Below are 23819 nucleotides of genomic sequence, written 5' to 3'. Positions count from 1 at the left end.
TATGTGCTTGGAGGTTACTGACACAAAACATTAAGCAGAGAAAAAAGCTGTGTGGGAGGAGGAAAGATTGGTTGATTAATCTCATCCGGACTACTATCTTCAAATTTACCAGTGCTCTAGGTCCTGTGGCCACCACTTTTTATGGTAACTCTACTTAAAATAATACATAGTAGATATACATGCTCGTACTTCGTAAGAAAGAAATATTTTCAGATATACTGCCTGACATCCAAAGCAGCTGAACCGAAAGTTAAGTCCAAACGTAGTGAATTGCCTGAGAAACTGAGGGCAGCACTGAGCTCTGCTCTCTGTGACAGTGATGGGGGCCAGGGAACGGCTGGGGCTGCCAGGGGAGGGCGGGTGGGGGTGAGAGAAAGGCTCTGCCCAGAGGGTGGTGGGCACGGCACAGGGCTGCCAGAGTTCATAAAGCACCTGGACAATGCTCTGAGACACAGGGTTTGGGTTTCAGGTCATCCTGAGATGGATTCAGTGGTCCTTCAGTGGAGAGCTATTTAAGACACGTGTAGGTCAAGGAAGCGGCCATTTCTCAGAAGCATGCCAGCGTGCACCCCTCACTCTCAAGTGCACATTGCAGACAGGCACAGCTGCAGTGTGCACAAGAACATAGTATTTCTGTGTTTTTTAGCTCACTGCAGAAAATGAGTTTGCAACTAACTGTGCATGATGCAGTAACTAAGGACACTCCATCGGGCATGGACACAATAATTCAGAATGGACATCAACAGTGAGGTAACATTCCTACCACTTCTATTCTCTGCTGCATAACTCTGAACACGACAGCAGCTGCCAAGCCTCCAGCCAAGTTTTAACACCAACTTCCCAGCCCCGGAAGGGGTCGTGAATTCTTGAAGCCTGGGTTCATTACGTCCCAAAGCAATCTCTTCTAAAACATACAGAGTGTTAAGCAGAGTGCTGTGTGTTGCCTTAAGTGGCAGACCAGCTTGTGACCGCCGTCTCGACTCTCAACAAAGGCACAGTTGGACACACAAAAGCACGGTAATTGAAAGCTGCCTGGCAGGAAGGTGATATGTTGTACAAAAAAGGCAGGCACCAGCCTTTGGGCACTCTGATCTGTCATGTTATTAAACAAAAACAAACAGGCAATGTTCCCAAAGCAACAGTCAAAAATAGAGTAGATTAAAGAAAAATAACAAAAAAAAAAAACCAACAACCATCTGTATTGTACCCCCGCAACATTCTTAGCTCTGTATTGGATGCCTTTGATACCTTTTTACAGGACAACCTGCACCTGACCTGGGAGATGCTAATTAAGATAGTGTTGGATATAACCCCCTCTATCTCACGCCCCAGCTGTGAGCTGCCAACTCCAGGGGCTCTCACTGCTGGTGTCAGGATGTGAGGCATGACATGAGCCAGCAGCAGCATCACCTCAGCTCAGGCTGCTCGCAAAGCCCATGGGATGTGACAGAGAGCTGCGAGAGCCCTTAGAAAGGTGTAAGCTGTGGAGAGAGGAAGGATTGCTGCAACAAGGATCATCAGGAGCTCAAGAAGGAGACAGGGAGAACACCAAGGTGGAAAGGCCTCTGGCCTGACACGGAAAGAAGAGGAAGGCCAGGAAGCATGTCAGGGTTGAAGTGTTGGTGTGGCAGAGCTAGTGGCACACGGAGCTCAGCAACAACACGGAGCTGCAGGGGCCACTCCTGCCTTCCAGAGTGGTGTGTGTCCAAAACCAGCCCTGGATGCCCTACAACTGCTGGTGGGCACACCAGCATTTAGCCTGTCAGCTTAAATCTTTGTAGCCTTTTGCCCAAGTTAGCCAATAAATAATTGTTTTAACCTTCAAATGTATGCATATCCTTCCTGCAAAGCCTCTTGGATCCCAGCTGAAGTCTGTTACACAACTGACCTGGAAACAAGGTGGTAACAGTTTTTTCTTAGTTAACCACCAGATGAATCTTCACTTAAGTGAAGCTGACACCTTGTCGCATAATGAAGCTATTAAAATCTGCACTGTTGTTTATTCCCTAAGTCTGCAGCAATGAAACTGCTGCCTAACACCTGGGGAAAAAGTAAAAGAAAAAGCTACACATAAACACAGAAAATGAGTTACTCCACATACATACTAAGATTAAATGGAAGTACAATCTATAAAGCAGATCTGGAAAGATTCAGGCAGCCTTTATCAGCTCAAACTATAGGACCCTACATTCACAAGTACAAAAATAGTTTGATTTCATCTATAAAGTTCTGAGAAATATGTTACAGTCAAAGTGACAAAATCCAATAATGCCCACATCTGTTATTTTGCTAATGACAATAATGACAACAGCGTGTTGCATTTCAATAAGTCTGCTAATTTTTAGCTTTCTGCATCAATAAATTTACTAATTTTCAAAACACTTCTATTTTAAAAGACACATATGTAAGCTCTTCAGTAACTCTTAATTCCACTACTCTCATAACTAGAAACAAAGGAAACGCACTGGCAATGGGGCCAAATTAGGAAGTTGTTCATGTCTATAAGAAATTCAAGTCTCTAAAATGTTTTTTTTTGTTGTTGTTGTTGTTTTTTTAACAGTCTGCATATAAATGTATGAAATAGAAACCTTAATAATATCATTTAGGATTAAAAACAAACAAACAACAAAAGAAACCTCCAACAAGAAAGGAAACAAAAACTAACTTTCTAAACGTCCTTGTCTCTTCCTGTACAGCCACTGATGCTGCCTGTACATTCTACACAACTGAAAGCCTTAAAATGCAAACCAAACAGATCATGACAATATGCAATTATATGTGATCTGTAAAAATTTCTTTGAGCTTATGGGTATGTGTGTAGGAGTACATTACACAGATTTTCAGAGCCATCAGTACATATCCTGCTTTTGTAGGGCTTCCCTCCACTCTTTTTTTTCATCTCTTATTGTAGTTGTAGTTGCTATGAAAACGTAACTACAGCAACTACAACTAACCTGCTAAAAATGACCTTTCTTCAATACTTTTTGAATTTCTGCAAGTGCATGGCCCAAATGTACATTAAGTCCCTATGGATACTTTTGATTACGCTGTACTGCCTCTTCAAAATGCTTTTCATTTTCAGACATATCCAGAATCTATCTATGCAGACCCCATTTATGTGGAAAGACTACACAACCACCCTGCAACCTTCTCAAGAACGAACAGGCAAACTGAGGTGTCAGTTCTTGCCCCAGCCTTTAACTAAGAAGGGCCAAAATTCTGTGGCATAAGTAGCTGTAGTCTTACAGTTTAAGCAATTGGTGAGAGAAGACCATATAAGACAGAGCACAATTAGACTGAGGAGATATTTCACTGCTCCAAGTTGTTGCTTGCTGTGCCCAATATATTCTAGAAATTTGCATTAACAAAAGGAAAAGAGATTTTGTTACACTGTTCTGTTCCAGAACATTTTGCATCATACATAAAGATATCAAAATATTGAGACATTATTCAAAACAGGCAGAGAATTGTGAGGAGCGGCTGCAACTTGCAGTTTCTACTCATTCAGAAACTTCAAGTTTACATATTCAGGTCAGAAGTTCTGTAGCTTATCTTGTTGACACAATCACGGTACAATATCTGACTTAAGTATTAACAACATTTCAGATATTTAATTTCCTTCTCAAATAAATAACTAATATCTCAGCACTAAATCCCATTCTTCTACTCTGTTCTCGGACTTCTGCAAAGGCTGCTCTAGCCCATGCACAGCCACTGCATTCACTGCTTTGCTGCCTGGAAGGCTGCAGCTACAAAGACACCCAGCACAGGTGTTTCCCTGCTGCAGCACGCTGTGACTTTGCATTGGTGCAAAGCGGGACGTAGCTCACGGCACCACTCCATCCTCTGATCTCCCTGTGCTCTCTCTCCCTCAGGCTCACCCACAGGGAGACTACAATGGAAGTACTTGCAAAGAAACAAATGTAGCTTGAACCCTAGGAGCAGACAAATATTTCAAACAGCAACATGAATTATTGAAGGGCAATTTTTACAATTTTTTTCAATTTTTAAATGCAACTTTACTTAAATGACCCCAGATTTTGACTGGTACTTTTGTACTACAGCCCAGAAGATCTAAGGAAACAAGGATTTCACAGTTACCAGAAGAGTGACCATAGACCATCACTGTTTCTCCTGAAATATAGGAGAAATGTTGCTATGATACATTCTTCAGTGAAACGCAATAACAAATCTTGTTAGAAAGCTCAAAGAAACTACAAACACATCCATAAAATTATATTTGCAGCTAAAAGATTTTGATTGAAAATATTTTAAGTACGAAACTAATTATGAGATTAAATAATAAGACTAACTTCTATTTAATCTTTTTTCTCTTGGATTAAGTACTAATTATAACCATACCAACTAAATTAATTAACATCAATATGAAGCACAGGAACAGGCATTAGCACATTAGGCAATCTTTGACAAACATCCAATCATGAAAGCTATTCTGTTATCCTCATTTATGAATCATTTCATTTTTGACTGGCGTCTGCAGATGGCCCTGTGCAAGGTTTCTGTACCAGAGATGAACCTTGCAGTGCACAGAGCGATGCAAACCTTCCTGCAGAGCTGTGCTTTTCCCCTGTGCTCTGTGATACAGAAGCCCTCAAAGCATTTCAACCTATAAAGCAGAGTGCTGCCTCTCTGGCTGTCTGGAAGTAATGAGACCCACACTGCGATGTTCAAAGGTAGTATTTTCATCATTCACCCTCATTGAAAGCAATGATTAAAGAAGTGATAAAGAAACACCTCTTAACTGCAAAACGTAGAAACCAGCACTTTGGAAAGGAGGAGGAGGAGGAGATGGTTTGAAACAGGCTGCAAGCGGACAATAAAAGTTAAAGAGCATTACACAGCAGCTGCGGGCCTAAAGGTAAAGCAGCTAAGTACTGCAGAAATGAACCATAAAAATAGCATCACGATATGCTACAGCGATGCATTCCTCAATCCTTAGCTAAATATATTTCAACCCTTCCATTATGTACCCTAATTTCGAAGAAAACTGAACAATTTCACAGCCAAAGCAGAGGCCTGTTGCAGCCATAAAGCAGCAGCAGACCAGGTAAGACAAAATCTGTATTGGTCTGCTTTGAACTAAATTTAACCACACCAACACAGTGGAACTAGGAACTTTGCAGAAGCATTTTTGCTACTTTTTAGCTTCACTAAAAGAAATAAGCTACTGCAATTCAGGTAAGCATAATTACGTTAAAAATAAAGTACCACAGAGGGTAAGTGGAGACCCGCTATAGTTGCCTGAAGAAAGTACATGCAAATATAGGCAAGCAGTAAACTCCACAAGAAAACAAAGACGGAAAGGTGGCTGCCACTGAAACCGTAACAATCCTGCAGAAAAAGCCGGAGAACTGTTTGATAGAACCAGAGAAATCACAGAATAAGAACACAGTTTCACTTCAGAGCAAATGCTGGTCACCAAAATAAGCTGAACAATACCAAAAGCTGATAGAATTGTTCCCTACGTAGATGGAGATGTGGAACATAAAAACAGAAGCAAAGGGAGATTAAAGATGGCGTCCTCTGCAAGGTGCCCTCAGGCCTGCAGCCCCCTGCTGCCAGGCACCATGCCCTCACCACCAGGTCAGGAGAGCCTCCTCAAGGACCAGCCATTCTTAAATGCACAGATAACTGCTGACAGTTATAGCAACTAATTGCTTATGATACGTACTGAAGATGAACAGCAGTTTCCTCAAGCGCTGCTCAGTTAGAAGGTGGCCCTGTAGGCAGCTGTGCTGAGAGCACCGTCCTCCTCCTGTCCCAGCACAGCTCCACTCCTGCCCCCAGGCCTCAGCTCACTGCACGCCATGCCTGGCACTGTCCCAGGAGCCATTACCTGTCCTGCTCTGGCTGCTCCCACTAACAGTGCCGTGGTTCTCATTTCCTAGCTTATATACCTATATCTGGTCTTGCCTATCACACGTATGCTGTAATAAATAAGAAAACAGGCCTGGAAACTTCACACTGACTTTAAATTTACTTTCCTTTTAATCCGAAAAGTAATTAAAAATAGAGAATTTCATCAACATATTTTATGCTTATGCTTGCACTGAATCAAAAGCCTCATTAAAAAAAAAAACAAAAAAACACAAAACAAGAACATACAAATAAAGAACCTGTCATGCTAAATTAATACAAATCTGGTTAACCCTTCTGAAATCAATACTGAAACAAGAGATGGAGAAAAGAGGCATTTGAAAAATGTGCTGTCTCCAAGTGGTCTGTGGGTTTAGCTCAGCCAGCATAATATTGCAAAAGGAAAGAAGGGAAGAGAAAAACATTCTTAGCAGAAAAAAATAACAATATGCAGACACACTGCAGCATTCCATGATTCCGACACTTGGCACTGATAGGTAAAGAGGTGTCTGGAATCTAAACTGTGATCTGAGTTTTGTAGTGCTGACATAAAGCATTCCCTTCAGACAGCTCAGGTTCTGCTTTCTGTTTCATGATCAGCAATGTGACCACTTGCACATTGTTTTCAGCTGAGAGAAGAACCTACTGAAGGTAACCAAAAGGTGAAAACTGAAAGCTGTGAAAGATGGCTCTGATATAGCAGCTGATGTCAGCGGTGGCTTTGACTCTGGGGTGCTCTGCTGCTGAGATGAACAACTGCCAACAGGGAGAAACATTCAAGTGCAATGCTCTGGAAAGAGGCAGTGTGAGTGGGATCAGCACTCACATCAAAGTAAAGCCAAAAAATGAAGGCGGAACTGACAGGATGCCAAAAGGTGTCATTTGTTTTTGTGGCTACTGGCATGAATTTAGAGGAAATACTAGCTCTAAAGAGTGCTGGCTAATTTGGAAAGTCTCCAGTGATTCTGCAGGCATAAATTTCAGCAAAATTCACTGCAAACAAGAAAAAAAAGTCCTAATCTTCTGAGTTAATACTATTGTGATGAAACTTGTCATAAAGTCCTGTCAGGTGTGCATGTCAGAAAGGAAAAAAAAAAAAAATCAATTCTGAAGCATCCCTGGAAGAGCCTTTAGAAAGCAGCAGTCCTGTCAGGAGGCTCTCTGGTATCTCCATGTTCACCTCTGACAAATGCACCTACAGAAAACTGCAGTTTTCTGGTAGCCAGGTGTCCTGCAGCCTCCAGAAATAACATCACTACTTTGGTCAGTAGCACGAATACATGTGTATTCCATGAGAGTTTGTGATACAAAGCAGAAAAGCATAAGGTCCAAAGTTAGTACTGGAATTGACAGTCCCCACTGGCAGGAAATAGGTACAAAATCAGAATGTAAAGAAGCCCAGTGTTATTGCTTGGGGCTGCCAGCATTTTGACAAAGAACCATTTTGCAAATATCACAAGGAATTATTTCCCTGAAAATGTCTGGGGCAATCTTATGACATTAGAAATGACAAATTACAGGTGTCACTGTACTAAAGAATGCCTGTATGGAGGTGTAACTACACTGTGCTGGCTACTCTGCATGTAAGCTGGTAGAGCAGCCTTAAATTCCCAGAAGGCCGCAACTGAAACGTAACATCTCAGAGCTGTGGCAAGCGAATAGCTGAAACCATGCATAAGCCAGTGTTACAAGGAGTCCAGCTGCCCTACCTGCATTCTGTGTTTTTATACAGATCTAGGCCAGCAAGATCACTCTTCTACTATAATCTTGTTTTTCACATGTTTTTTTTAAAACTGAATTTTCTAGAATTCAGTAAAATTCTACCATATCAGCAAGAGAGGCAGACTCAGGTGTGCAAATTCCAGTTCTAGCACATGTTCAGTTGCTGCTCTGACAGCTGCAGCAGGACTTGGCCTCGTGTCTGTGAACAAGGACGTAAACACATGGTCCTGCAGAAGTCCTCACAATGGCTTTTTTAAAATCCTGCTATTCCAAGCAGGCATCCGACACCCTGAATGACCACAAATCTCACTGAGAATAGTGCTGAGAACCACAACCCACCAGGCACTTAGTTATTTGACTGACCCAAGTGCTGCACCTTTAAATTTGTATGCAACTGTTTGCCCCACAGGCATCAAGCTGTTAACACATACAGAAGAGATTAGAATGAGCCTGCATGCTGGATGAAATATAAATGAAAATTATGGTACTACCAGTCTTGGATCTGGGATTGTTTCTCAAGTCTCCCAAAATGCATATTTGCATAATTATAAATGAGCCTCTGTTTGTGATTTCAGGAAGGGCAAAGCACATAGTTTTCCAGCAACACAGTCAATGTGACTTATAAGAAGTTCTCCCTGTGCCTGTGAGAAGATATGCCACAATAGTACTGTTAGCTGAATACACGAGAACTGTCCACATGTGTAACAGATACTTTAAAATAGGACAGAGACGCCCACCTGTCCGCCTCTCAGAGCAACGCAATTCAGACGACGCGTAGCGCACACGTTCTGGTGTCAGGAACTCTCACTGTGCATCAACTAAAACCACCACTGACCCAAGGAAGAGCAAAACCCCTCATCAATGGAAGGGCACCGCAGAGCGCTGCCAGGCCCCGCGACCCACCTGGTCTCCAGCGGCACGTTGCTGTTGAGCACCCAGCTGTCCTGCAGCTGCACGGACTCCGGCGTGGTCGCAAGGTCGTTGGGAGCGGGAGCAGGTGCGTGGATCTGGTTGCGACGGTTGGTGAGTGAGTTCCTGTTGAGGGAGTTGGCAGACGAGTGATGGTGGGACAGCGAGTGGTTGTGAGGAGGAGGGAGAGGTGGCCTCAGTGTTGACTGGCTGTGATGATTTGAAGGGCCTGAAATGGAAAGAGAAAGAGACATCACAGCCATGCTGATGGTATTATTTTTCTCAGCTTTTTCTAAAAGACCATTAGCTGGATAAAAAACCAAAAAGCTGACCCCACAGGCCAGAAACTATGCCTGTGTGCCTTTTGGGCTTGTAGCTACTGGAGACACTGTTGAATCAGACCACAGACTGTCAGAAATCAAACAGCACCTAAAGTTTGTATAGTTAGGATGTCCACAAAGACTCAACTGAGGTTTAAAAACAGTCTTTGTGGCCTCTCTGCAGAGAAAAGGAAGGAAGCAGAGCAGCGGGCAACCTTGCCCGTTCCGTACACCCACCTGGAGGGACATTTTCTGCCCTGTCTCTGTCAGGGATTTAAGGATATGAACCTTAATGCATTAAAAATAGCTTTTGAGAATACTTTATGCTTCTATAAAATTTAATCAGAGATCTTAATCTGCTTTCACTCACCGCTTGCCCATTAGGTTCAAAGGAACAGTATTTGTGCCAGTGAAAGAAGATTAAGCTCCAAATATGAAAATGCAACAATGCAATGATGGTATCTTCAATGTTCTTACATGTGATCGGGATTTAGCCTCTATTTTTCTATTTAGCAGCACCACAAACGCACATCAAGATCTGAAAATTGTGCTAAGTCTTTTGACCTCTTTCACTGAAAGATGACAGAAAATTTTGGAGGGAGATAAGGAAGGGTATACACCTTTCTATTCTTTGAGTACTGACGTGTTTGCATGGATAATGAAAACAAATTCTGCTTATCAATAAGGCAAGTGGATTAAATGAAAAGGCACATGCATAGATAATAAAGAGGCATCGTTCTAGCATAGTTACTTTAGTAAACAAACACAAAATGATAAGTTTATAATTCCATATGTGCAATAATTTAATTTTAATAAAAAGAGCAAAATTTAAAATAGCAAGCACTATTATAGATTATGAACTGCATGCTTTAGTCATTATATGAAGTTGTAGTTTTCTAGTGAACAATAATCAGAACAAGTAATATTAGCTAAATTATAATCATAACGGCATATGTTCCTTTTAGAAACCAAAGGCCATTTTACCTAATAAATCCATCAATAAAAGAAAGCATCACAAGAGGAAAATATTTGCAGCTAGACTGATCTATTTTCATACAAAACAATGAAGCACAGAAAAACTGTTGAAACGTTCAATTAACTGTCAGATCATTAAGGCCAATATTTAAAAAAGGAAAATAACTTCCCTTTTTGCTCAAACAGGACTAATCCCATGTGAGAATCACACCATGCAGCCAGGAACTGGAATAGGTGCAAAAAGGGAGGCTTCTGATTTCTGAAGTTATGACCAAATCCCTCACTGTAACAGGGGAAGGGGCTCAAGAGAAGACACAGCTGCATTCCCTCAGTGTGGGCAGATGCACAACAGGTGGCAGGGCTGCCCGCCCAGCACAAGGGCCTGCTGAGGCAGCGGTGCAGCTGGGGATCTGCCACAGGACAGGGCTTGGTGGAGACAGCTCTTTCCTTCCTTCAGTGTAGGCCAAAGAAGAAACAACACACGTCCAACTAAGACTTAAGCAAATGGAAATTGCCCTGTGACAAGACACTTCAGAAGGGAATGATAAATTCCGGATGCTGCATCTGCTGCTTTCAATCTGCACAGAAGTTTCTTTGCCTTTTTTGAAAGTCATTATGCCTGAATGCTTAGCCTGTTTGAAAAACAAAGAAGCCTTTCATGAACACATTTTAAATTTTGGAGCTGGCACATGGGCTGGCCACCTTACTATCCTTCCCTTGGCCATCTCTGACATAAGCTTGGAAAAGACTATTTTAGCCAGCAAAGTTAACATCTAAAATCCACGTTTGGACCTCCTAAAACATCAGATGTCTAATCTGCACTGGGTCCTGTGCCATTCCCAAAGAGCATGCAGAGGGAAACACAGCAAGAAGAAAATGTGCTTGGACAATATCCACATGCATAGAAATTTAAGTGGAATTACTCTGCTCATGTCTGTGTTCTGGCTTTAAACAAAGCACAGTGATTTGGATTTCAATAAATGGATCTCTGTAAGCGATAAAATACAGACATGTGCCCTTGTGTTAAAAATTAATTCAGAAGATTTGTGCACTTCCTATTTTCTCTGCAACTGTTCATTCAGTTTCGCCTTTCAGAGGATAAATAGGAAAGAAACATAAACAAAAAAGTTTTGTTCCCAGAGACATGGCAGTGACAGCTATACTGACTGAATCCTCCAACCACAAGATCACAGAGGCTGCTCTCACAAGTGAGAGAACTATGCATTCCTATTAATGTGCAATTTCTGTAAGGCCAAAGAAGAACTCAATTCAAGCTACCACGAATTGATCTGCTGCAAGAGTTAGTTTGCACACAGTACATAAAGCGTACTGCACAAAACAAGCTATGTAGAAGCAGCTGTAAAACCCCAAAACATCTGGCATAGAATGAATGTAGCATTTAATACAAAATACAAAACCAATGTCAAAATCATATAGATATATATTAAAATGTACAAAAGCTTATATATAAATATTAAAAAACACACACAGAAGTGAATACTTAGGTTACTACATATATAGGAGAGAGGAAAAATCTTAATACTCTGCTTCTTCATAAAGTTCTTTAAATAAATAAAAAGCAGAAGTGTGTGAACTGGAAGCTGAGTGAGGATAATTTTCTAATTACGTAATCTGAGAACACAAAGTCTAACCTACATTTCTCTGAAGCAAACAAAAGTTCTTCAATTCACTTACTTGGGTTTAATCAGAAACAAGAAGCTAAAAGTGTAGAAAAGAATGCTTTGTTCTGTTCATGCTTTTATTCAGGAAAACAGTGAAACAAAACAAGCTAGGATAGAGGTAACATTCACCTCAAGTAAGATGTGAAATACACGTCTCCTTAAAGGAAACAAGAAGCGGCAGAAAACCCCTGAACATAACTGTGTTATAAGGGCATTCCCTTCTTTTGTGTACACGAGAGCACAAAAACTGCAGGTCACGGCTGAACCCCAGAACATGGCTGCAGGGCACATGGCACTGCTACCTCACAGCCCTGTCCTGCCCTGCTGGAACGCCCTCACAGGGTTACAAGCACTACAGTGAGCTGCTCCCGAGGATCATAGAATCACAAGGTTGGAAACGACCTCTAAGATCATCCAGTCCAACTGCCTCCTCATCACCATTGCCACCACAAGCACTAAACCATATCACACAGCACATCATCCAGACACCTCTTGAACACTGCCAGGGATGGCAACTCCGCCACCTCCCTGGGCAGCCATTCCAGTGCCTGACCACCCCCTGAGAGAAGAAGTTCTTCCTTATGTCCAACCTAAACCTCCTCTGATACAACTTGCAGCCATTGCCCCGTGTCCTGCTCGCTGCCTGGGAGAAGAGGCCAAATCCCTCTTCACCACAACCTCCCTTCAGGAGACTGTACAGTGCAATGAGGTCTGCCCTGATTTAGGATGCACCTCTAAATGCTGCTTCTCAGCTCTTACTGCAGTTCAGACATTGCCTGGTGCACTAAGTGACACTCTGGATCTGCTTCAACAATGCCATATTAATTTCCAAGTTCTTCCAACTCTGTGTAACCCTCACGTAATACCTGCACTAAATCGACCCAACACAGAGATCTGAGGAGAAGTTCCCACTGAAGAGATCCATTTCAAAGCAGAAGCAGCAGCATCCCTGATCGGAGCAGAACAGTTGCTGTCCTGGAACCCTTGTATATAGCACCAAAAAAAAAAAAAAAAAAAAGTATTGGAGATTCTACCTTAGCTATGCTGCACTGTCTTATGTACCATGACTAAATGCTAGAGACAAACACCTCCTCAATCATCTCACAAAAGAACTAAAAGAAAAAACACACATTTTTCAGAAATGAACAATGCAGCAGCTTATACATATAGACAATACTAACATTGTGTGGAAACAGTGAATGAAGCTGATGCATTGACAGATAAAAAGGAATACACTGAAACTACATAAAATCCTTCTTAGCGAGCATCTTTATTCACATAACTGCACCATACTGTTTTCTCAAGGAAACCACATCATCTGCTCCCACAGCGAGTAATAGGTTTGTCACACAACAACAAGCCACCTTCCAAGCTAATTCCCCTCCAAAGGCAGATCGCTCTATTCAGAACCAGGAAGAAAAGCACTAAAGCACTAAAGCACTGAAGCAGCCAGGGAGCAGCAGGCAGCGTGCAAGGAGCTGCCCCTGCTCGGCAGCTGACACCTGGCTTTCAGCCCTGCTTTGAGCTAGCTGGGCTGAAACCAGGGCTTCTCATCTGCCTTGTGGCCTCTGGTTTAAGCCATACTCTACTGTTTGCTTTAGTTCTCAAATTATTTTGTGGAATGGCAAAGTTTAAATGGAATCTCACTGTTCTCAGAATGTTTTCAATGTACGCTGAAAAGAAGCAAGTTATGTTACTTAACCATAACCATAGATGTCTTAACTCTCTTTCTTGTTGTAAAACCACACCATTTGCCAGGTGTTCCTTCTTTTGTCCACGTTTTTACAGTGTTTGAGGCAAGACTATGCTGAACAACTGACTGTGCAAGTCACTTACTAGTTTCTGCCAGCGCACTGCGGCCATCTCCCCTCACAACATTAGAATAAAAAACTAAATGTTTCTGCAGCAAAAAAAAAAAACAACCCAGCCCAATGAGACTCCAAAACTCCATTGCTAACCCACAATATCCAGATAGTCACAGAAAAGGGGAAAGTTGAATTTATGGATAAATTATCTGTCCAGTCAGACTTTGTCATACTTTCTACAGCCTATGCTGACTGCGGCATCCCTCGAACGACTGAGGATAAAGCACTTGTTATCTGTATGCTTCTTTATCCTTTGCAGTAGTGCTGAAGGTAAATTACCTTACCACTTACAAGGCAATCACATACTGGTGCAGTTTGAGCCAGGAAAGCACTTTGCAGCTCTGGCTCCCAGCCTGAAGGGCACGAGTTCATCACACGGGAGGCAGAAAAGGCAGCAACCGAATTAACTTGGCCAGACTGGAGCTGCTGGTGCGCACAGAGAGCACGGCTGCCACTCCATCATGCGACTGGAGTGCTGAGGGCAGACATCAGGAGCACCCAGACACGGCCAGCTGCAGAAACAGCAGCTTGCTCCCAGCGCAAAGGAAAGCAGGCATGGCCGCTGCACGAGGTGGGTGGGAAAGTTGTGCACACTCACATGGGAGAAGACACAGATGCAGGACATTACCCAGAGTCCGCCCTCAGGGACTGCAGGCACACAGCCCAAGTAAGTTTCAGACTAAAAAACACCGCTCTGAAAATAGTACTATCTGAGATGCTACATACAAATTATATTTGCTTAAATACATGACTTAAATATGCATTATCTCACTGCATGAGGTACACCGGCTGCACAAAATAATGGCTAGTCAATGGCAAAACACATTGCTTTAATAATAATGCTTTATGTAGATTTGGTGCCCCGTGGTAGTTCTACCTATATATATACGGAGGTAGGCGTACCGTTTCCAATTTTACATAACAGAAAATGAGTCACCGAGAGGTTAGAGAGTCATCTTTCCAATTAAAAAAAATCCATGCACTTCACATCTTTCCCAATCAAACTTCTCATTTAATTTTCCAATAATGAAATAGATATAAAACATATTTCAGAGATACCACGGGTGTATTTATCTTCAGTCTGGATGTATGACTTCTGCCTGAAGAGGGCACTGATGTAAGAACTGGAAAGAAAAGCAGGCATATGTATTCCTAAGTCATAAAAATAGTTAACCGTTGCCACAAAATGCACCATCCAGAATGCTAAATTTTGCTCTCTATGCTTGGTTCTGCAGAACGGGAAAGAGCTGTACCCTATCTAAAGTCTTACACAAACACTCTCCAAAGCTCATTCAATTTGATACACTGAGAATCACACCAAAGAGAAACTGAAGAGACATTTTCCTGAACAGCATACGGAAACTTCTGAGCAGAAGTATTTTGGCCAACAGCGGAAGCCTGGTGACATTTTTGTGACAGGAGTGCAGCTTGAAAGCTGCTGTTTCCCTCGATGGTCCAAGGGGGAGCCTGAAAATGCTCACAGTGACATAAGAATAATTACACTGTAATTTCCAATTCATTGTGAGTCTGTAGTCAGGTGCAATAGAAAGTCATCCCTGAAGCTATTACAGCAGTACTTTGGATTTTATATCACCCAGTTAGCTAGCACACAAAGCTGCTTTCCACGGGTGTAAAAGAAATGCTAGTCACAGGTGCTTTAATGCAATGCATTATTTTCATCACTTCAGAAACTTTACAGAACATATTATGTAGTGTCCAAAACCTTCTGAAAACTAATTATTGCATCTAAAATCATTTATAAAATCTATAAGAAAGTGTCTCAAAATAAATTACAGAAGGTAACTGCATCAGAGAGGAGATAAGACAGAAGATAAAGATCTGTACGATGCTCTTCTGTTGGTATGTGGGATGAGAGGGTTTTTCCAGAATTATTTACAGTATTACTCTGTCAGCCCAAACAAAGCAGAAAAATTTGTGTACACTGTGTGGAATAAGTAGGAGAATAGTGCATAAAGTTTTAGTAAACAATATTGAATATACAGCGCATATGTTGAATTGAATTGGACTTAAGTTGTTTCAATTTTTAGAAGCAAGATAAATATGAATGACTACAAGTAAGAAGCAAATTTTTGCCTCCTGCAGGGAGCTGTAAGTTTTGCGTGACTGGCACATCTTCTACAGGCACAGGAATGTGCTTTTAGCTCTGTTAGTTGGTACAGGACCGAAATGAAAGTCATAAACCGTCGGACTAAGAAGTCCTACAGAAGTTGCCTGGCTTTTCTAAGTACTGGGGAGTTTAACTTCAGGTACCACAGACAATGGGCTCTGCTGCTCAGAAGATGAAAACATAGGTTAATGAGTACCAATGAAGGGCATCGTGAGGTCATATATGAAAACCTCCACACAAGTTATCAGCTCATCAAAGACAACTTACTAAGCCAGCAGTTCATATGAGAGCATTACCCCGTACCTCTCCAGTATGAAAAAGCAATGGGATTTCAAACCAGAAGAGATCACCTAATCTTACAGGCAGACACCTACCACTAGGGTGGTCCCACACTACCAGAACAAGAAGGGGGGTTCGAGGCAGGAACATCTTTCAGCAGTGCTGCCTGTCTCTGGCGTCAAGAGGACAGCAAATACCCTGGTTCCACGTGCTGTCCATAGAGCACATTGTTTTTAAAAGCTGCATCCCAGGAGCTTGGGATAACGCCTCTTACCTGCCTGTCTTTGTATCACGGCCATGATTTTATTTTTCTAAGAGCAGATATGCAAACAGACTCAATTAAAGAGCCACAGAAAATATTAATAGTAGTTATTGAGTAACGAGGGAACAGATTCAATTTTCTATTTAAGATGTAACAGTAGCTATGATTATTGAATTATGTGCTATACACATAGAAGTATACTGCATATATATACACACATAGATAGATAGATAACATATACCAGTTTCTGAGACCATTACAGTTCAAAGTGGAGTTGAGTACTGTGAAAAAAGTTGTTGGGCGCTATGCGGCATTCACAGTAATGAAGGATTTACAGACAGGAAAAGGAGATAACTGCAATACATTATCCAATAAAAGTCATAGGAGACAGTGACACTAGATAGATACCAAAATTGTAGTTTGGCCAAAACCTCTACATAACAATCATTAAGCTTGCAAAAGATGGCTAACAGCTTTACCAAAGGATAACAAGTAATCAAGATCTGCGTTTGAAATCTCTGCTCTAAAGTGTGTGTGAGTTGCCTAAATTCCTTGGATAGCAGAGTTTCGTGGCAGTTAAAGCCATAATGTGAGAGATGAGTTCCAGAAAATCCAGAGACCCAGGGCAAAACTTTTTGACACTGATGTTAAACTGCGAAACCACAACAGAGAAGAAAAGGAGAGGAGGAAAATTCTGTAATATGTCAAGGAAGTCTGCTGCTTTGAGACACCGGGGCAAGGCACAAGTCAGCAGGAAGGAAGGAAGGAGACACTAAATAGCTGTTTCCTGTGAGATCTCATAGTAGCTTGATAATAGTCTCCCAAATTAGAAGGAGGATTCTAGTGTCTACAGAGGTATCTACAGAGATGTGTTCAACATTTAGGCTTTTCTGCCTAGCCATTTATCAAGTACATTTTTAAAGGAATGTTCAGATACACAAAAACCAAATTTAAGAAATTACAAAAAAAGACAATTTTTCTCCTAAATATCTCCAGTATTTTAAGTGAAGCTTATTATTGTGTTATTTAAAATGTAATAATAAATACATTCAATGTTTAATTAGTAAATTAGAGCTATCAACAAATTAAAAAAATAAGCCTTATCTAGCAGAAGGGCTGCCAGTAGATATCTGTGACTCCCTATGACAATAGCAGCATATTTAAAAAAAAATGTTTTAAATTAAGATTAATTAAGATTCGTTCATTTTTACTACTTGTCTTGCTCTCTGCATGTGTGAAAGATTTTCATTTACACTCATTTATCATCTCAGGCAACTTCACTGATAAGGAAATTTATTCTGACAAAAAAAAATCAGACTGTGTCTTGAGAAGGTTATCGCTGATGTTGCTACACGCATATGGCATCTAGATCAGGAGTAAGTATGATCTCTTCTAAAACACAACTCTCTAACATTATGGTTATCTCTGACATATTCACAAAGGCAGATGGATGTCCAGGCAGCAAAGATCCTGTTTGAAAGCAGTACTTTTGAATGATGTATTCACAAATGTGGGAAGGCAGAAGAGGTGTAGAAATGAAAAGTAAAGCATTAGTTTAAAAAACATCTTAGAAACCAAAAATCTAGAACCCAGTTCTTAACTGCCAAAACTACTCTTAGTGAACGTTACACTGAACTTATCACTACTAACAACCACAACACAAAAATAATGACAGTGTTCTCTAAGACAACAGATGTGTTTCCTTTATAGTGCTTCTTACATAAAGCCTCATAAGGTGAGGATACAAGCAAAACTTGGAAGAACATAAACTGAAGCACAGAAAGTAATGAGGTAATACTGAATTGTGTGACCAAAACCTAGTGCTCCAGTTCCAGCTTGGTCTCATCCCCATCCAAACAAACCTTGTCTGGCACAGCCATTTCTCTAGTCATAACAAAGTAAAACAGAAGAAAACTAATTCCAGTGTGTGCTAATGGAAAAGTAACATGCTTAGATTTAACTATTATTTCAAATACCTTTTATTTTTTCTCATGTGGATCGCTTAACTCATATATTTCAGTAGGGAAAAAGAAAATCATCATTCTGCAGAAGCTTATAGGTAGCTGTTAAAAAAGCAAGCAACACAACAAAAAAACAGAGCTGATCGTAAGTTTTCCAAATGATACGTAACAAAAATCCTAGCCACTGGGGAGGAATACATTTGTAAGCTAATGTCTAATTAGTACATTTTGACAAAAACGTAAAAGCAAAAGCTATCCTCTGCAGGGCTCGAGAGTCTATCATCATTAAAGCTTAAAGACTGTTCCATGCATATTTTCTGCATCAGAAAGAAGTAGTCTGGAACAAAACCCAAAGTACACATCTGTGCAGGATTCTGACAAACATCTTGATATGGTTACACTACTTCAATTTACTTGCAGATTGTCTGGTGCAAGTTCAGGGAAACACGGCAAGCTGTGCAATGAAGGGAGGGGAAGTGTTGCAGTCTTTATATTAACTGAGCTCTAAATTTATGAAACACTCAAGAAAAAAATTATTAAATTATTCATCAGCAATAAGACAATTAAGAAGCAAACTAAAGGGGAAAGTGGAAGCTTGGTCCTAAGGGAGAACAGCTGGTCCTCTCATTAAAAGTATGTTTTGGCAGCAAAATATCCCCCTAACAGAGGGAACCTGCTGCTAACGCAGCCACTGAGTCAAATTTAGGAGCAACTGACAAAGAAAGGCTTGTGTGAACAGTAAGGTGGGTGTATGCTGGGTATAACCAAGCTGGTGTGAGCTACGCTTCCACAGAGTGTGGCAAAAAAAGGTGCTGGGATGTAATTTCACTCAGGAGCCACAGCTTGAGACAGTACCACCATCAGTCGTTGGGCAGCTTTGCGCTGCTGTGCCAAGCTGCACTGAAGTGAGCTTAAGAGTCACAAAGAGGTGTCACTTACTGCAGCCCTTACTCGCACACTGAATGCAGCAGTGAGGAGGGCAGCTGAAGCCCTGAACCACTCCTGTGTCCTGTTTCAGATCTCACAGTGGGCAACAACCCGTGGTCAGGAACAGCACTTCACCTCTGTGCTGCGACTGTGTGTGCGCCATTGGAAAGAAAAGGGCACAGCACAATGGTAATTGCATGGGAAGCCATTCAGAATTGGAAAGGAGAAGGAAAACAAGAAAGGGAAGAGAAAGGCAGCAACTTGGTGCAGTGACTGAATGGAGTAAAACAGCATGCACACAAATACAGCAGCATGCTGCCCTAACAGGCTGGTTTACAGTGCCAGAGCTCTGAGGGTGTCTGAAACATTCCTCATTAAATACCATAATGTTTTGATGGCATAGAAATGCAAAATTGGATACTTCATCTTCATTCTGTACACTTGTGCTTCTCTGATAGATAAAAGAAATCTCCTCTCTAAATGCAATCCTCTCCATTCACATACTTGCCCATATACATGGAGCATCATTACAGCTAGAAGTAGAAACACATAATAGTTCTTTTTCCTAATCCAATAACTCTTCTTAAAACGGTTACTTGAATTCCTTCCAAAGACTCAAATATACTCCATATCAGGTAGGAGTTCAGACATATAGTGCAGTCTCAGCCTATTTCAAAACCTGATACAACATAAAGAATACATTAGATTTCATTTAAAACTCCGATCTTTCTATACCTGTTTGTTCACAGTTGTACCTGTTTGGGCCAGTGGGCAAAATAAACATTTTAGCCTTTCCTACTGCTCCAGATATGTCACACTGAAGAGCTTTTTACATAAGAACAAATGGCACACTACTAGCTTCGTCACAGTTTCAGGGCCTTAGTTACGAATACATCAGATGATGCTCTAGACAGAAATTCAAATGATGCACATTCTTACTCTTCAGATGAATAGAAGAGAGATTCACAGATTCAGTTTGAAGCTGTACTATATTCATTTACATTAGCTGATCAAAGAAAAGGGAAGCAAAGACAAGGTAGATTTCTAAAATGAGCGGATGTACGCATATCAAGTTAAAAATTTATTAGACACAGTCACCTGGGCATATACATGTAATGAGTGTTCAGAAGTACACAGGGCAACACCCTGCTACACAAAGATGATTTCTACATACTCAGGAGAAAGCACTGAAGGGGAGAAGCGAAGCAATGCTTGGGCCCTGAGCTGGGCTGCTGCCAGCAGAGCCTGGTGCAGAGCAGAAGGTACAGGCATGGCCTAAGAGCTCTGGGTAGCATCAGGTGGCCCAGAACCATCGAAGCAATGAGGGAAGACTAGGTGGAAGCAGCAGTGCCAGAAGGAGAAGGCAAAGAACATGACAGGGGAGATGCTGCCCCTGGGTGCTGAACCCCTCACATTCCTGGGGTGAGAGTGAGCAACAGCAATGGGAACCAGCAGAGCAGAGCAGATAGGTTAAAAAAAAGAAGGTAAATAGAGAGGTGGGGAGCTCCTCCAGGAGACTTCGTCTCCTCCAAGACACTTCAGGCAGAACGGAGGGCAAATTAAAGAAAAGGGAAACAATCAGAAGAGCTGTCAAGAGTGGGACAAGGGAACTGCTTAGGAAGGAGGAATGCAGCACTGACCAGGGTATGTCAGCTCCATACTGCTACATGTCTGCACAGCTATCCATCTACACCACATCTACCTATGTTACGATTTCAGACATATCTCTACCAGTGATTACTTCTAAATACACACAGCTGTGCAACAAACTGCTGAGGCAGTGGCAATGCAAGAGCGGGTGGCCAGGCCTCGGGGCACATTTACCTGGGGAAGATGCAGCCTACGGGACACGGCTGTGATGCTGCTCGGGCAGCTCATGGATTGTGTGCCTCTCCCTTAGTCCTAATGACACCATCTTGTTTCCAAACTCATAGATGTTACTGGGAACTCCTGTGCCACACACATCCTAAACGTCAATTTCATTTCTGAGGGTTTTAAAAATAGTAACCCAATAGGTATGGCCCTGTAGCACAGAAAGTTAACAGAAGATATTTTCCTGTACACAATTGTTTTTCAATGTCGCAGCGTTTTCAATCCTAAATTCTTCCCCTGTTTTGAGGAGTCGGTTTTACAACAAATGCAAAACACAACAACAATGACCTATGGTCTTAAGCCACATTGAAGAAATAATTTTAATCTTGTCACCCAAACACAGCATTTGAAGTGTCAGCCTGAGCCAAGCAAAGACCATTAAAGGAATTATGTCAGCCCCAACACTTCACAACGCGTACCCCATTCAAAGCAAGCAATGACAAGACAAAAATGACACTTCCACATTTCTATACTTTTCCAAAAAATAGATTGCTTCTTCCTAGGGTAACATAAAGAGATCTGTCTCCTCTTCACACATTAACAATTAATATGGATCCCGCTTATAGACATCTGTAACGCTTTGGGCTGTATTTATGGTGTGATAACTGTGTCATTTTGAGACAGCGCACCAAGATGATAGAAAGACATAACTGAACTGTTCACTCTTGCTCCTATCTAAGGGACAACACTGTTATCTTGTTACAAAATACTGCCCCAAGCAATAAAAAGTTTCATAAATCTTTTTCTACCAGTGTTGTCAGCTTCTATTTTTGCCTGTGGCTGAATGTGATTATCATCTGTTTTCACCCTACAAGAAAACAAAGTGATCTAGAATATAATGACTGGGGAACATTTTGGAGCCCTCCTGAGCTGCAGGATGCTTCCAGCTGCTAGCATAGCTGATAACGGACTTAATAGAGCTAATGATTTCTAATACCACTAACACAAGGCTATTTTCACAGTGGGTAAATAATGACTCTTTTGTTTTGGAAATAGTTAAGAAGTCATGTAGATGTTTGATAAGTACACAATACAGTATAAATGGAGCAATATTTGGGTAACTAATGGTGGATTACACTACAGCTAGAAAATAATATACATGCCTGTTTCCTTTTAAGGAACTTAAAAAGTTTATAACCCTGGTAACACCACTGTGACAGTGAGGAGATTTCACTGTAAACAATTAAAAGTAATGTCTTAATCCATGCATAAAAAGGCATCCATTTGCTTCAGTGTACTGCATCTCTGTTTTTATGTTGCTAATTAATATTACCAGTCTTCACCAGAAATAAAATAAAAACTAATTGGATAGTAAAAGGAATTTTCTTAAGGCTTGAACCCAAAACACGCATAGATGAGACAAATGACGAATGCTGTGTCTGCCGACAATACTTCAGTTGGTCACGACTGCATGTTTCTGATGAGCACTGTTTGCCTGGCTTGCTCCTCTCCCATGTGAGAGTGGATAACCCACATTCCCATTCAAAGGCTGTGTGTCCACTAGGAGAACCCACTTCACAGGCTGCAATCTTCCAGCTTTTCATTTCTGTGAAATCATAAGCGATTTTCTTTTCTACGACATCCTTCTCTCTCTTCCTTCTCCCTAGAGATCACATAGCCATATATGCTGCACATACACAGTCCATTTTCCTTGCAGAACCTTGAACATGGTTCCATATTGCAGTTGTTACAGGGACTGCTGGCATGGCTGTGCCAGCTGACTGCAGCTGAAGGGCAGCACTCCGTGCCCCTCCTGCCCCACCTCTGCCCTGTGCCCCAGCACGGCTGGGCAGGGAAAGATGCCGGCTGCTGCAGAACTGTTGTCATCTGCATCCTGGGCCAGGCTGGAGCAACCTCCCCTCTCTCCATCTGGTTTTAAAGCCAGATTTACTGGGAAATTCTGAGTGGTTGAAAGCATGACTATTAATAAGAAGTTTTTTGGCCCTGTGAATTGTCTGAGCTCTGTTCACCAACAAGCAGCATTCATTAAACGGAACGGTGTTCTAGCATGCTGTATAATCAATGGATATTAAGATGTTACAATCACAAAATAAACAAGAGAGTTAGGCGAAGTAGATTATGATAACAAAAGAGAATAAATGGAAGGCTTACCCTTATGCCGGGCTCACCACAAAACACCAGAAGGAGGGATCTCCAGACAAGATCCTTCCTCGCTGGTAGCCAGCTCTTAAATAGGTCTAGGTGAATTGCCTTCACCTGTGCTCCTCTGGCTGGCTCATGGCTCGCCTCAGGTGATCAATCAGAGGTTCAGGCTGTGGCTCAGCAGTTCCTGCATCACCCAGAACTAGCAGCATCAAGCTGCTTACAACCCAAACTTCTCAACAAGCAGAAAGAAGATTAAATGCATTTTTTGCTAAGAAAACGATAAATCATATAATTCAAGCTATATAGAGCTCCTTGAGTCAAAATGAAAGAAGTGTTTGATTATAGTCCAAACAGTGCTATAAATAATATAAAGTAACGAGACACTATCCACCCACTGTAAGCTTGATAGACTTTAGAAAAGCATATAACTCCTATTGTAATTCATTTTCACATATCTTGACATATTACAGATAGCAAGCAAAAATATTAAGTTTATCAAACTGTATTTCAAGGTAGAATTTTTACAGTTAAGCTAAATGCAAACTTAAGCAAAGAGTCTAATACAGGCACTGGTGTCAAACTGAGAATGCAATCTTTTCTCTTGTTTGTCACTGCCATCATTTCATTAGGACAAGAAACTGTGGACTGGAACAACAGAAGTATTTCACGGTCTAAAAATTAATGGTAGATTTTGTTTGTGCAAGTGAGACAGCATTTCTAAATGACAGGTCAAACGTGGGGGATGCCACAAGATTGCTTCACATCACAAATAAGTTAAATATCACCAAAAATAGATATAGCAGCAACTCTAGACTCCAAATCAAGTTTTGTATCAAAAGCCCAAGAAGTAAAGGGTTTGTAAATTCTTGTACTTGAGAGACATGAACAAGCCAAAGGATGAAATCACAAGGAAACGACACCATGCTCAGTGTGA

General features: G+C 41.4%; 1 protein-coding gene across 16 annotated transcripts in view; it reads right to left on the bottom strand.

The window, feature by feature from the left end:
• The window catches only part of TENM2 (teneurin transmembrane protein 2), a 602430-nt gene that overhangs the window by 157251 nt on the left and 421360 nt on the right, over positions 1 to 23819 (bottom strand). For all 16 annotated transcript variants that reach the window (XM_052684852.1, XM_052684855.1, XM_052684854.1 and 13 more), the window contains one exon: positions 8503 to 8737. In XM_052684852.1, coding sequence (XP_052540812.1) covers positions 8503 to 8737 — 235 coding nt within the window. The remainder of the gene's footprint in view (positions 1 to 8502; positions 8738 to 23819) is intronic.

The sequence above is a fragment of the Tympanuchus pallidicinctus genome, unplaced genomic scaffold (assembly GCF_026119805.1).
Source record: "Tympanuchus pallidicinctus isolate F22 unplaced genomic scaffold, pur_lepc_1.0 scaffold21, whole genome shotgun sequence".
In the NCBI taxonomy this organism is placed as follows: domain Eukaryota; kingdom Metazoa; phylum Chordata; class Aves; order Galliformes; family Phasianidae; genus Tympanuchus; species Tympanuchus pallidicinctus.
This window is presented reverse-complemented; position numbering and strand designations above follow the sequence as displayed.